Raw genomic sequence first — 12,119 nt, forward strand, 5'->3', positions numbered from 1 at the left:
AATATATTGTCTCATACTATAGAATTAGAATTTATAATCCCTATTCCATACTGAGATATAATGTATCTTAACTAAAACTATCTTTAGATAGGATTTTTCCTCAAAAAGCATTTTATCAAAAAAATCTGATTTAAATAAAATCATTGATTTTTATCCACCCTGATAGTGGGGCATGGTGGTGGTGGGGGATTGGTCCCCAGCTGGAGCGAGGCAGGAGCCAGGGGCAAGATGAGCACAGTGGGGTATGGGGGTAGGATTAGTCCCTCCTGACTGGAGCAAGGCAGGGGCCGGGGGCAAAAGCACAGCGGGTCGGGAGCTAGGGTTGGTCCCTGGAGCAAGGGAGGGGCTGGGGGTAAACTGCAAGCACAGCAAGGCTGGGGAGGGGGTAAACAGTATTCCCCCCCTGCCCCTGCCCGAATAGATCAGGTACCTACCTTCTCCCTGGTTCTAGCCCATTCTCTTCATCTCTTTCTGCACTGAGCTGCCCCTCCTCCAGTGTGATGAATTGGGAATGTTCTTAATGTTTTTTCTGAATACTGTGTGGGTGCCTCAGTTTCCCCTATGCATTTCTTAAGTATCTAGGTGGTGGGATAAGGGTGTGTGATTGTTGCAGAGCCCTAGGCAGGTATGATGCTGTGTGCACAGAGAATGACTGACAGGGGTGCAGGGTCTGACTAGGAGTTAGGGTGAGGGAGGGGACTCAGGGTTGGGGCAGGAGGTGGGGGTGTGGATTGGGGTCGTGGGGGTGCTCCCAGCCCCCTGCCCTGAGTGGCTCACGGCAGGGGGCTGGAGGGGGTATGCCCCGATTCCACACCCTTCCCCAAGGCCCTGCCCCAACCTCTTCTCCGCCTCCTCCCCCAAGCAGTGAGCGTCCTGCGGCCCAGCTCCTCCCCCTCTCTCATGCTGGCAAACAGCTGTTTGACAGTGGGGAAAGTGCTGGGAGGGGGAGGGGCAGGAACGCAGCACGCTCCAGGGAAGAGGCAGGGGAGAGGGGAGCTTGGCTGCTAGTGAAGCATGCCCTGCTGCAGCAGGAGCCCGCATTACCAAGCTTCTGCCCGCTGTCCCCGCAGGAGAGAGCGGGGGGCAAAGAACTTTGGAGCGTAGGCCTGGTGCCAGTGGCGCCACGGTAAACCCAGTTCTGGGTACAGCTAATTTAAACCCCCATCATTTTGTATGTACATTTGGGATTATGTTTTCCAGTGTGCATTACTTTGCACTTGTCAGCATTGAATTTCATCAACCTTTTCAGTGCAGTCATCCAGTTTTGTGAGATTTAAAATAAATTAAATTAAATGAGATATCCTATCTCCTAGAACTGGAAGGGACCTTGAAAGGTCATTGAGTCCAGTCCCCTGCCTTCACTAGCAGGACCAAGTTCTGATTTTGCCCCAGATCCCTAAGTGGCCCCCTCAAGGATTGAACTCACAACCCTGGATTTAGCAAGCCAATGTGCAAACCACTGAGCTATTCCCCTCCCCCAAGAGCCCTCTGTAACTCTTCATAGTCAGCTTTAGACTCAACTATCTTGAGTAATTTTGTATCATCTGCAAAATTTGCTACCTCTCTGTTTACCTCTTTTTCCAGATCATATATGTCTATGTTGAACAGCACTGGTCCCAGTATAGATCCTTGGGGGACCCCACTATTTACCTCTTCCTATTGTGAAAGCTGACCATTCATTCCTAACCTTTGTTTCCTGTCCTTTAACCCCTTACTGATCCATGAGAGGACCTTTTCCCCTTAATCTATGACTGCATAATTTGCTTTAAGAGCCTTTGGTGAGGGGCCAGTCAAAGGCTTTCTGAAAGTCCAAGTATAACCACTGGATCACCCACCTTATTGTCTTTGATTCTGCTGGTCATAGATTCCTCCTTGTGTGCCATAGCTTCCCTTATCAGGTTTCTACAATTCCTATGAGCTATATATATAAAATTAATAGCTACCTTCACTTCCCCTCTATACCACAGCATTTTATTTAAGCAGTACACTTTCTTCTTCACTTGTGGCTTTTGGGGCACCTAGTATGGTTTTCTTAAATGATTCCCAATTATTGTTCACATTTTTCTGATTAAGTTCTTCCTCCTGGTATATGATTTGGCTTATAATGGTTTTCAGTTTTGTGAACTAGGCCCTGATAAAGCACCAAGTATATGTATTACCAGTCTAGATTTTATTCTGCTTGCACATTATAAATGTGATCAAGTCATTATCACTTGTACCTAAGCTACCATTAATGTTTAGGTCCGTGATTAGATTCTCTTTATCTGTTAAGACAAGATTTAATAAAGAATTATCTCATGTTGGCTGCAACACGTTTTGAATTAGAAAATTTGTCATTTATAATGTTTAGAAATTCCAAGGATATTTTAGTACTGGCAACATGAGATGGCCAGCATATGTCACTCAAATTGAAGTCCCCCATCATCACAGTTTTTTTTCCTCCTACACATTATAGATTGGGTTGTAAGGAGGCATAGTACAAGATATTATGCAGTTTCCTAGTGTAGTGTTGATAAATTTTCACCACCAATTAGTAGAATATCAACGGTTATTTCCACCCAATCAGCTCCTTATAGATCTGGGCCATGATGGTTTGATACACTTGAAGTGCCGAGGTAATCCCAAACTGAAATCACTTAAGCATACTGTATATGTATCAAAATTGGAGTTAAAGGTGCAGAGTTATGACCTTTCTCTAAAAAGAACAGGAGTACTTGTGGCACCTTAGAGACTAACAAATGTATTTGAGCATAAGCTTTCGTGGGCTAAAACCCACTTCATCGGATGCATACAGTGGAAAATACAGTAGGAGGATATATATACACAGAGGACATGAAAAAAATGGGTGTTGCCATACTAACTATAACGAGAGTAATCAGTTAAGGTGAGCTATTATCAGCAGGAGAAAAAAAACTTTTGTAGTGATAATCAGGATGGCCCATTTCCAACAGTTGACAAGAAGGTGTGAGTAACAGTAGGGGAAAAAATTAGCATGGGGAAATAGGTTTTACTTTGTGTAATTACCCATCCACTCCCAGTCTTTATTCAAGCCTAATTTAATGGTGTCCAGTTTGCAAATTAATTCCAATTAATTCTGTGACAACCCACTTCTTAGAAGAGTTAAATGCTTATAAATTGAACCCCAAACAGATGGCTGCTTGTGCATTTGATGGAGCTGCAAACTTCTCTAGAAGACATAGTGAAGTACAAGCTTTGCTCAGAGAAAAGTGTAACCCTAATCTCTCCTGTACACACTGCAGAGGCCGTCTACTCCAACTAGCACTAGTATGAACTGCAGAATCTTCAAAAGGCATTAAAAAGTCATAAATTTAATGTCTTCGTGATATTCTTTTTTCAGCAAGAGTCCAAAAAGACTGAACATCTTGGAAAAAATACACTGGGACTGAAGTTCAAATTAGTCAGCCTGTGAGTTTTCCCAGGTTGTTCTCATGAGTGATCCTTGGCTGTTGTCTTAAAATTACTGCAACCATTATTACTGGCTTTGGAAAATATCTACCGAGATGGGACAGATCTATGTAGTTGGGCTGGTGGACTACTTTTGTTACTAAGTTCAGAGAAGACTATCGCCATTCTCTCTCTCTTGTAAGTCTACTGTTGAAACCACTTGGATCATTAAACAATGTCATCCAGGCATCTGCTACAACAGTATTAGATCTCTGTCCAGCCAGAGAAGTTACATTTGGATCAGTCAGAGAGATATCAATTGAAAAAGTACTGGAAGAAGCAAAGACTTCAGTCCAGAAGTTGACTGATGAAGGCACTTATATTGAATCCTTAAGTGAAGAAGACAAGAAGTGTTTGTTAAGCCAGCTGAAAAAGTACACAGGCTTGATTCTTACATCTCTACAAAAGCGACTTCTGGATTCTCTCAACCTTTACATAGCTTTTACTGATCCCTGTCCTATAAAACAGTTGAGTGGAGTGAGGCACTACCCAGGGCCGCCCAGAGGATTCAGGGGGCCTGGGGTCTTCGGCAGCAGGGGCCCCCACCACCGAATTGCCGCTGAAGACCTGGCACTTCGGCAGCGGGTTCCAGGGCGGAAGGACCCCCCACTGCCGAAGACCCGGAGTGGAAAAAGCTCCGGGGGCCTGGGAGCGGCGAGAGTTTTCTGGGCCCCTGGAGCGAGTGAAGGACCCCGCTCCAGGGCCCCCGACAAACTCTCGGCCCTGGCACTACCTGCAATGAGGCTGCCATGTGATCAGGACAGAATAGAGAATTTGAACACAGAGTGGACTATCATATGACGAATGAATGAAGATTTGACTTCAGCTTCTTTTTTTATCATCACTAATGGCTCAACCCTATCTTTATGCTATGTTTCCTGGGATGAAAGAAGTAGGAATTCATCTCTTTCTAGTCCCAGTTACAATAGCTACAGTTGAGCATTCTTTTTCGTCATTGAATACAATTTTGGATTCTGAAAGATGTCACCTTCTGCCTGATCACGTGAATGAACTAATGAGCATATCAATTGAAGGAATGGAACTACCGGACACACGAGAAGCCACTGAAGATGAACGCACTACATTCAAGAAGTTCATTCACATAATTGTGCAAAATTATAACAAGAAACCAGGAAGAATGAGATATAGTGTTTCATAGAGGGCTTGAGTAGCCAACTTTAATTTGTGTGATTTTAAAACATGAGTTAAATCTAATAAAATGGTCATGAAACATTTTTCTGTTTTTACTATGGTGCCATAGACCCCATCTTCACTCTCACGATTTCACCCCTCATGGGCCCTGACCCCCACCCTGTAAATTCGAACACCCCCCTCTAATTTCAATTCCTGGGGAAAACATGACCTGTATCTTGGTTTTCAATGTTAGTTTCCTGTTATGCCAAACACGTTTGGTCATTTGGCCAAATGTGGTAGCTGCCTTTCTGATGCGAGAATTAAGCTAGTCATCTAGAGAGAGATTATGATACAGATGATCCTAGACATCAGAACTTGTGCACAACTTCTATCAGGATGTTAGCCATTGAAGCTTCTGGTGTAATCAACACACCTTGTGCCATAATCATTTTATATACACTGATGTTTAGTCCAAATTCATCACAAGCTGCTAAGGCAAAGCTGTGCCAAAGTTGCTGGAGCTCCTCTTTAGTGTGTGCAATGAGCACTGCATCGTCTGCAAAAACAAGTTCTGTTATCAACAGGCATTTAACTTTGCCTCTTTTTTGCTTTTAGACATGCAATGTTAAAGAATTTCCCATCTGATCTTGTATGCAGATGTATACCTTCAGTACTAGATGAGAAAGCATGACAAAGCAACAGAGAGAAGAATATACCAAAGAGTGCTGGTGCCAAAATACATCCCTGTTTGAAACAACTGTGACTGTCAAAGCTGTCAGATTGATCAACCTCAGATTTGACTGTAGTTTTATGCCATCATGGAAGGCTCAAACCAGACTGAGGAGAACTGGGCGGACAACCAATTCTCTCCAACACTGGGAAAAGGCCCTTTGTGCTGAGCAGGTCAAAAGCCTTTGTGAGATCTTCTACCATAATAAACATGAATATTAATAGAATAAGCCAGGAGGGAAGTTTAAGTTACCCATTGTCAGAGGGAGGAAGATGAACAAAAAGGCAAAGCATGAGAAGATAACATGTCCTCTCCCTAGAGACAACTGTGTTGTAGACTGGATGGTCAGTGACCACGTGGAGGGGTAGATGCTCAGTACCACCACATGAGCTCCTGGAGAGGAAGATTTACTCTGGAGTGAAAAGATGTCAATTGGGAATAGCAGCACTGAATTGGTGCATTTGGTAAGAATAGCCACTAGGTGTCACAAAACTTGTATGTGTATACATACATGTTTGTGTGTGTAGTTGCTGTTACTGGGCTATCGCTGTGCCAATGGTGGAAGAATTTTCAGGGGGCCCCGAAGAAGTAAACAAAGAAAGAATCGAGGGGTAACTATGATAATCTTATTCATGGACTGAGAGTGAGCTTTGAATGCAGCAAAAAATAAGTTATCAGAAGGGAGAAGAATTAGTTCTGCCATTCCTCAGAAAGAAGTCACATGGACTCAAGGGCCAAGCTAGCACAAACCAAAATGGCTATCTGTACATATGTACTGAACTTGAAGTTGAAAATGTAAGCGATCTTCCAGTTTTTCAAAGGACCAGACAGGATATAACCAGGGGCGGCTCTATGTTTTTTGCCGCCCCAAGCACGGCAGTCAGGCGGCCTTCGGCAGCACGCTGGTCACGCGGATTCGGCAGCATTTCTGCGGGTGATCTGCCGGTCCCGCACCTTCGGCATACCCGCCGCCGAATTGCCGCCGAAGCCGCAGGACCGGCGGACTTCCCGCAGGCATGCCACCAAAGGCTCCCTGACTGCCGCCCTCACGGTGATCGGCACGCTGCCCCCCTGTGGCTTGCTGCCCCAGGTACGCGCTTGCTGCGCTGGTGCCTGGAGCCGGCTCTGGATATAACATACTAGTGGGACCACTGGTCTAAATTAGTGTGGCATTTCCTGGCTCTCATAGAATAGGGACAAAGAAGAGCTTTTTAATTATTTTAAAAGGAACATTTTTTCAGGCTCATAACTCACATGGCTCATGTCCCCCCCCCCACCTCCAAACACCCCCTCTCCTCCACACACACACTTTTCTGAGATATCTTTATGGTTGAGATAAAGCATGGAAATTTCAGCCCAATGAGAGATTTTTTGAGAAAGTTACAATGGAATGAAAATAGGGTTTAGAACCTTAACTGCTGTGATACTAATCTCAAATTTGACACGACTTCAGGAGATGCTCCTCCCAGATAACCTGACACTGAATATCAAGAAAGGAGAAAATTATGGAGTTATTTAGAAACAGTCTGAAGGGAGAAATTAAGGAATTAAAATCTATAGCATCACTGTGGAGTCTGTTAAAATCTAGTTAGAGTCCTACAAAAGATAAATGCCCCGGGGGGAAAAATACAGGAAGTAAATGCAAGAAAAATAGTATTTGGGAGCGATTAGAGTAATTTAAACCTGGTTTAAATGTCAGCCTTATTTTTAGTTCTCCAGTAACTTTGGTTAACAAAATTGGTTTGACTTGAAGACTGCAGAAGATATCTCCTTAGCCAGGGATAGTCAATTCTTTTTTCCTCAAGGTCCAAATTTCTTGGTCAAGGTATAGTCAAGGTCCAGACTCCAGAGAAAATAATAAAAAAATCCCTAACAACGATAGCAAGTAAATAAAAAGATTTCAGGGTCCATTCAAAAGCATCTGGCAGTCCAGATTTGACCCAGGGTTTGCCTATTCACTAGAGTAAAGGAGGCAATGTGTGAAAACATTTTTTGAGGTATAGGTAAGAAGTTAACCTAATTTGAAATGAGGACTTGAACATTTCTTTGAGTCACTACAGCTCAAAAAAGGATTGTTACAGCCCCTTCAATTTTTCAATCTAGTTAAATCTCCCCGAAAGCTCATTCACAGGCTAGGCTTAATGAACAGAGATTGTAATCAAGCAAAGGTTACGTTATGTGTATTGTGACAGACCCAGACCAGTGGGGTACAGGAGTCTGGTAGAGGGCAAATATACTGGTCACTGGATGAGTAGTTTTCTGTTCCCTGAGTGACCAGAGCAGGGGCTGCACTAGAGTAATCAGGAACCTGCTAGAACCAGTTAAGGCAGGCAGGCTGGCTAATCAGGGCACCTGGGCTTTAAAAAGGAGCTCACTTCAGTTTGTGGTGTGAGTGTGAGGAGCTGGGAGCAAGAGGCGCAAGGAGCTGAGAGGGTGTGCTGCTGGAGGACTGAGGAGCACAAGCGTTATCGAACACCAGGAGGAAGGTCCTGTGGTGAGACTAAGGAGGGTATTTGGAGGAGGCCATGGGGAAGTAGCCCAGGGAATTGTAGCTGTCCTGCAGCTGTTACAGGAGGCACTATAGACTGCTGCAGTCCACAGGGCCCTGGGCTGGAACCCAGAGTAGAGGGCGGGCCCGGGTTCCCCCCAAACCTCCCAATTGACTTGGACTGTGGGTTCTTCCAGAGGGGAAGGTTTCTGGGCTGTTCCCCAACCCACATGGTGAATCTCTGAGGCAAGAAAATCCGCCAATAAGCGCAGGACCCACCAAGATAGAGGAGGAACTTTGTCACAGTATATACAATTAATTCTGCTACCTGCTTGCATCCTAGAGAGTGACCAAAGGGTCTTTCTGTACTTCACCATTATAACAGATTGATTTTTGTTTTGTTGGGTCTAGGGGCTAGATGATCAGCATGCTAGTTCTGGGTTTGCAGGTTTGTTCAATCTATTATATAATCTTTGTTATTTATAGTGGTGGATATTCTACAGAATGGCAGCTCATTTTGTTTTCTTCTTTTCTGGTAAGTATGAAGAAAATTGGTCAACCGGTTATTGTCTTATGTGTCATTCAGGAGGATCTTTAATATAAAACCAGTCTGTAGAAGCTCTGTAATTAAGGTTGCAAGCAGGGCTCCCTTATGAGCCCTATATTCACTCCTTCTTTCTGCCTCAGAAAACTATCCGCTTAAGTTTGGCATGTCAGCAATTAACATGCTAAACTTATTTTTGTTCTACTGGAGTTTCAGGGCCCAGTAGTTTGAAGGCAAAGCATCAAACCAACTTTGAATTAGCAATCCTTAAACCTGAGAATTTTAGCATTTTGCTCCCCAGAATTAATTATCCTTCACTTACACCAGGTTCAGTCATGTTCACCTCTGCTGAGGGCAGTTGAGTGACACTGGGGTAACACTTGAGAGACGAATGAGGCCTAAAGTATTTAATTTGTTTGGGTTCCTTATGCTAGAAAACATTTGATTATAAAAATTACACATTAAAAACAAATGAAAACCATTTAGTCTATGATCTAGAGCAGCCATCTCAAACTCTGGGGCCTGGCCCCATCTGTGGGAAAGGGGCTGAATTAGGACTCACTTCTGCTTACAGTCCTAAAATTAAGAATATGCCAGTGGCTGGGAATCTCCCTGTTAAAGTCCTTCCTGCACCTAGCTGGGTTGCAGGGACTGAGTGTAGATTCTCCTGCACTGACTCCTCCAACCCCCTTGGAATCTGCTGTTGGGTTGACATTTAGTGCAGGGAGAGGTCCCCACTCCTTTACAAAGTGCTTCCCCTGCTGGTGCACAGGTAGATGGAGTTAAGCGGAGGAAGGAGTTTGTCATCTCAGGGCCTTGCTGGCAAGGTGTGGCCTGGGCTCTTCAGATTGTAACAGGAAGTAGGGCCACAATGGGTGAGTCTGCACTGGGATCCCCTCAAATTCTTCACTGCCCCCAATAATCCCCTTCCAAGCTGCTAGACTCCTGTCACCACCCATGTTCCCCTGACTCCCTTCAAAGCTTTTGATACGGTCTCCCACAGTATTCTTGCCAGCAAGTTAAAGAAGTATGGATTGGATGAAAGCTGGCTAGATGTCTAGTTGGCAGCTGGTATCAAGCGGAGTGCCCCGGGGTCAGTCCTGAGGCTGGTTTTGTTCAACATCTTCATTAATGATCTGGATGATGGGATGGATTGCACCCTCAGCAAGATCGGGGATGACCCTAAGATGTGGGGGAGTGGTAGATACGCTGTAGGGTAGGGTCCAGAGTGACCTAGGCAGATTGGAGGATTGGGCCAAAAGAAATCTGAGGTTCAACAAGGACAACTGCAGAGTCCTGCACTTGGTACGGAAGAATCCCATGCCCTGCTACAGGCTGTGGACCGACTGGCTAAGTAGCAGTTTTGCAAAAAAGGACCTGCAGATTACAGACGAGAAGCAGGATATGCGTCAACAGTGTGCCATTCTTGCTAAGAAGGCTAATGGCATATTGGGCTGCATTAGTAGGAGCATTCCCCTCTATTTGGTACTGGTGAGGCCACATCTGGAGTATTGCGTCCAGTTTGGAACACTCCTCTTCCCCCCCCCCCCCCCCCCCGAAAGGATGTGTGCAAATTGGAGAGAGTCCAGTGGAGGGCAATGGAAATGATTAGGGGGCTGGGGCACATGACTTATGAGGAGAGGCTGAGGGAACTGGGCATATTTAGTCTGCAGAAGAGAAGAATGAGGGGGGATTTGATAGCAGCCTTCAACTACCTGAAGGGGGGTTCCAAAGAGGTTGGAACTAGGCTGTTCTCAGTGGTGGCAGACAACAGAACAAGGAGCAATGTTCTCAAGTTGCCATGGGGAACGTGTAGGTTGGATATTAGGAAAAACTTTTTCACTAGGAGGGGGTTGAAGCACTGGAATGGGTTACCTAGGGAGGTGGTGGAATCTCCATCCTTAGAGGTTTTTAAGGCCCGGCTTGATAAAGCCCTTGATGATTTAGTTGGGGTTGGTCCTACTTTGAGCAGGGGGTTGGACTAGATGACCTCCTGCGGTCTCTTCCAACCCTGATATTCTGTTTCTATGAATATCCTGCTCCCCACTAGCTTCCCTAGATACACTTCCGCTCCGGACAGATTAAATGTGGCAATGACCACAGGAACCTACAGCAGTGAGCTGAAAAGGACCACAGGTCTGGCTTGTCAGATTATTGTGGAAAAGAGATTTTTAAAGTTGTTTAGAAGTATTTTTAAGAAGGTAAAAATGCTGCTCCCTAAATACATTCCTGGAGTTCCTAAATAATACAATTAATTCTGCCCTCGATATGTTAATACTGCCCCTAAGATTAGCACTATACAGTATAAAAAAGGACATGCTAAATGCATTAAAAACTGGCTAACTGACAGATCTCAAAAAGTAGTTATCATTGGGGAATCATCATTGAACAGAGGTGTTTCTAAAAGGGTTCCACAGTGATTGTTTTGGGCTCGACATTATTCACATCCACCCTGACTGAATTGGCCTTGTCAACACTGGTTCTCCACTTGTAAGGTAACTCCCTTCTCTTCATGTGCCAATATTTATGCCTATATCTGTAATTTTCATTCCATGCATCTGAAGAAGTGGGGTTTTTTACCCACGAAAGCTTATGCCCAAATAAATCTTAGTCTTTAAGGTGCCACCGGACTCCTCATTGTTTAAGTAATTCAAAATAATCCTCAAAATAAAGGCCCAAAATAAGCAACCTTCAGCCCTATCTAGCTGGAGTTCTTTCACAGGCCTCTGCCGGCCTGGTCAAATCTCAGGCTCTAAGAGGTCAGCAGCCCAACCTCTTCCAGCACCCTCTTGGATCCTCAGGGTTCCTGCAGTCTTGGTAGCTCTTGCCAGGCTTCTATCCCCCCCCTGCCACTCCTACCCCTTCCTAACTGGAGTGTGTAGTAAGAGGAGGCCCTGAGATATAAACCTTGGTATCAGGCCTCATACCGGGCCTCTAAGGCCTACACTAAAGTAATGGTCAAGACTTTGCTAACATAAAGCAAAGTTAAGCTGTGAGCCAGAGGCAGGCCCTGCTCACAGAAGCTGGCAAGGAAAGGGCTGATGCTGCATAAATATATATTCACCTCGCAAAGTTACAGTACAGAACACACTATACGGGAACATTCCAAAGATAACATGGAACAGGCCGACCCATCCCAATGACAGGGGCAAAAGGGTAAAATGATGGATAGAGTTGTTTTTGATCGAACCAACATGTACAAGGTGAGAGGCGTCACCTTACTACGTAGAGGGGTTGTACCTTGCTGCGTAGAGGGGTTGCATCTCAATACGTCAGGAGTGATGTGTAACTTGTTTGTATCTGTGTATAAGAATGCATCCCTGAGTGGGTGTCTTTGTCCAGCCGAGGGGGCAGTGGAAAGTCCCGCCACTGACTGAACTGAGTCCATTGCCAAGAGGCACTTTCTCGTAGTATGCCCGGTAGACTAAGTAATCTACGGGGAACTGCAATTGTGTCCAAGGTCGCAGTAAACCTGGCCGAGGTGCCTTCGTACCTTACTAGAGTCTGTGGTCATTGGGGGTTCTCGTCGGGTTTGCTGTGTCAGCTATCTGCAGAGCTGGGGCAGCACACAGAGGGAACACATGCACGCAGCCGAGTGATATCAACATAGGAGAAAGCAGAGCACCACACCAGTAGCCTCTGACAACAACTAGCTTTGGTAAAAGTGGGTCCTGAGTTAATGAGTTGTTAGAGAACCACTGACTGATGCCAGAATTCTTAATATAAGTGTATAATTTAAGGCTTTTGCTAAGTAACAT

General features: G+C 45.0%; 1 protein-coding gene across 5 annotated transcripts in view; it reads left to right on the forward strand.

Moving 5' to 3' along the window:
* Nucleotides 1-12,119, forward strand: part of ENTPD1 (ectonucleoside triphosphate diphosphohydrolase 1) — a 100,970-nt gene that overhangs the window by 7,567 nt on the left and 81,284 nt on the right. Inside the window, exons 1-2 of one of the 5 annotated variants that reach the window (XM_065552718.1) lie at nt 7,717-7,815; nt 8,304-8,352. The exons of 1 other annotated variant lie outside the window; for it this stretch is intronic. In XM_065552718.1, the coding sequence (XP_065408790.1) occupies nt 8,322-8,352 (31 nt within the window). In that variant the 5' untranslated portion in view covers nt 7,717-7,815; nt 8,304-8,321. Of the gene's footprint in view, nt 1-7,636; nt 7,824-8,303; nt 8,353-12,119 lie in introns of those variants that run through there. 3 more of the 5 variants (XM_065552719.1, XM_065552720.1, XM_065552724.1) reach the window with 3 other exon arrangements.

Source organism: Chrysemys picta, chromosome 7, assembly GCF_011386835.1.
Source record: "Chrysemys picta bellii isolate R12L10 chromosome 7, ASM1138683v2, whole genome shotgun sequence".
NCBI classification, from domain to species: Eukaryota; Metazoa; Chordata; order Testudines; family Emydidae; genus Chrysemys; species Chrysemys picta.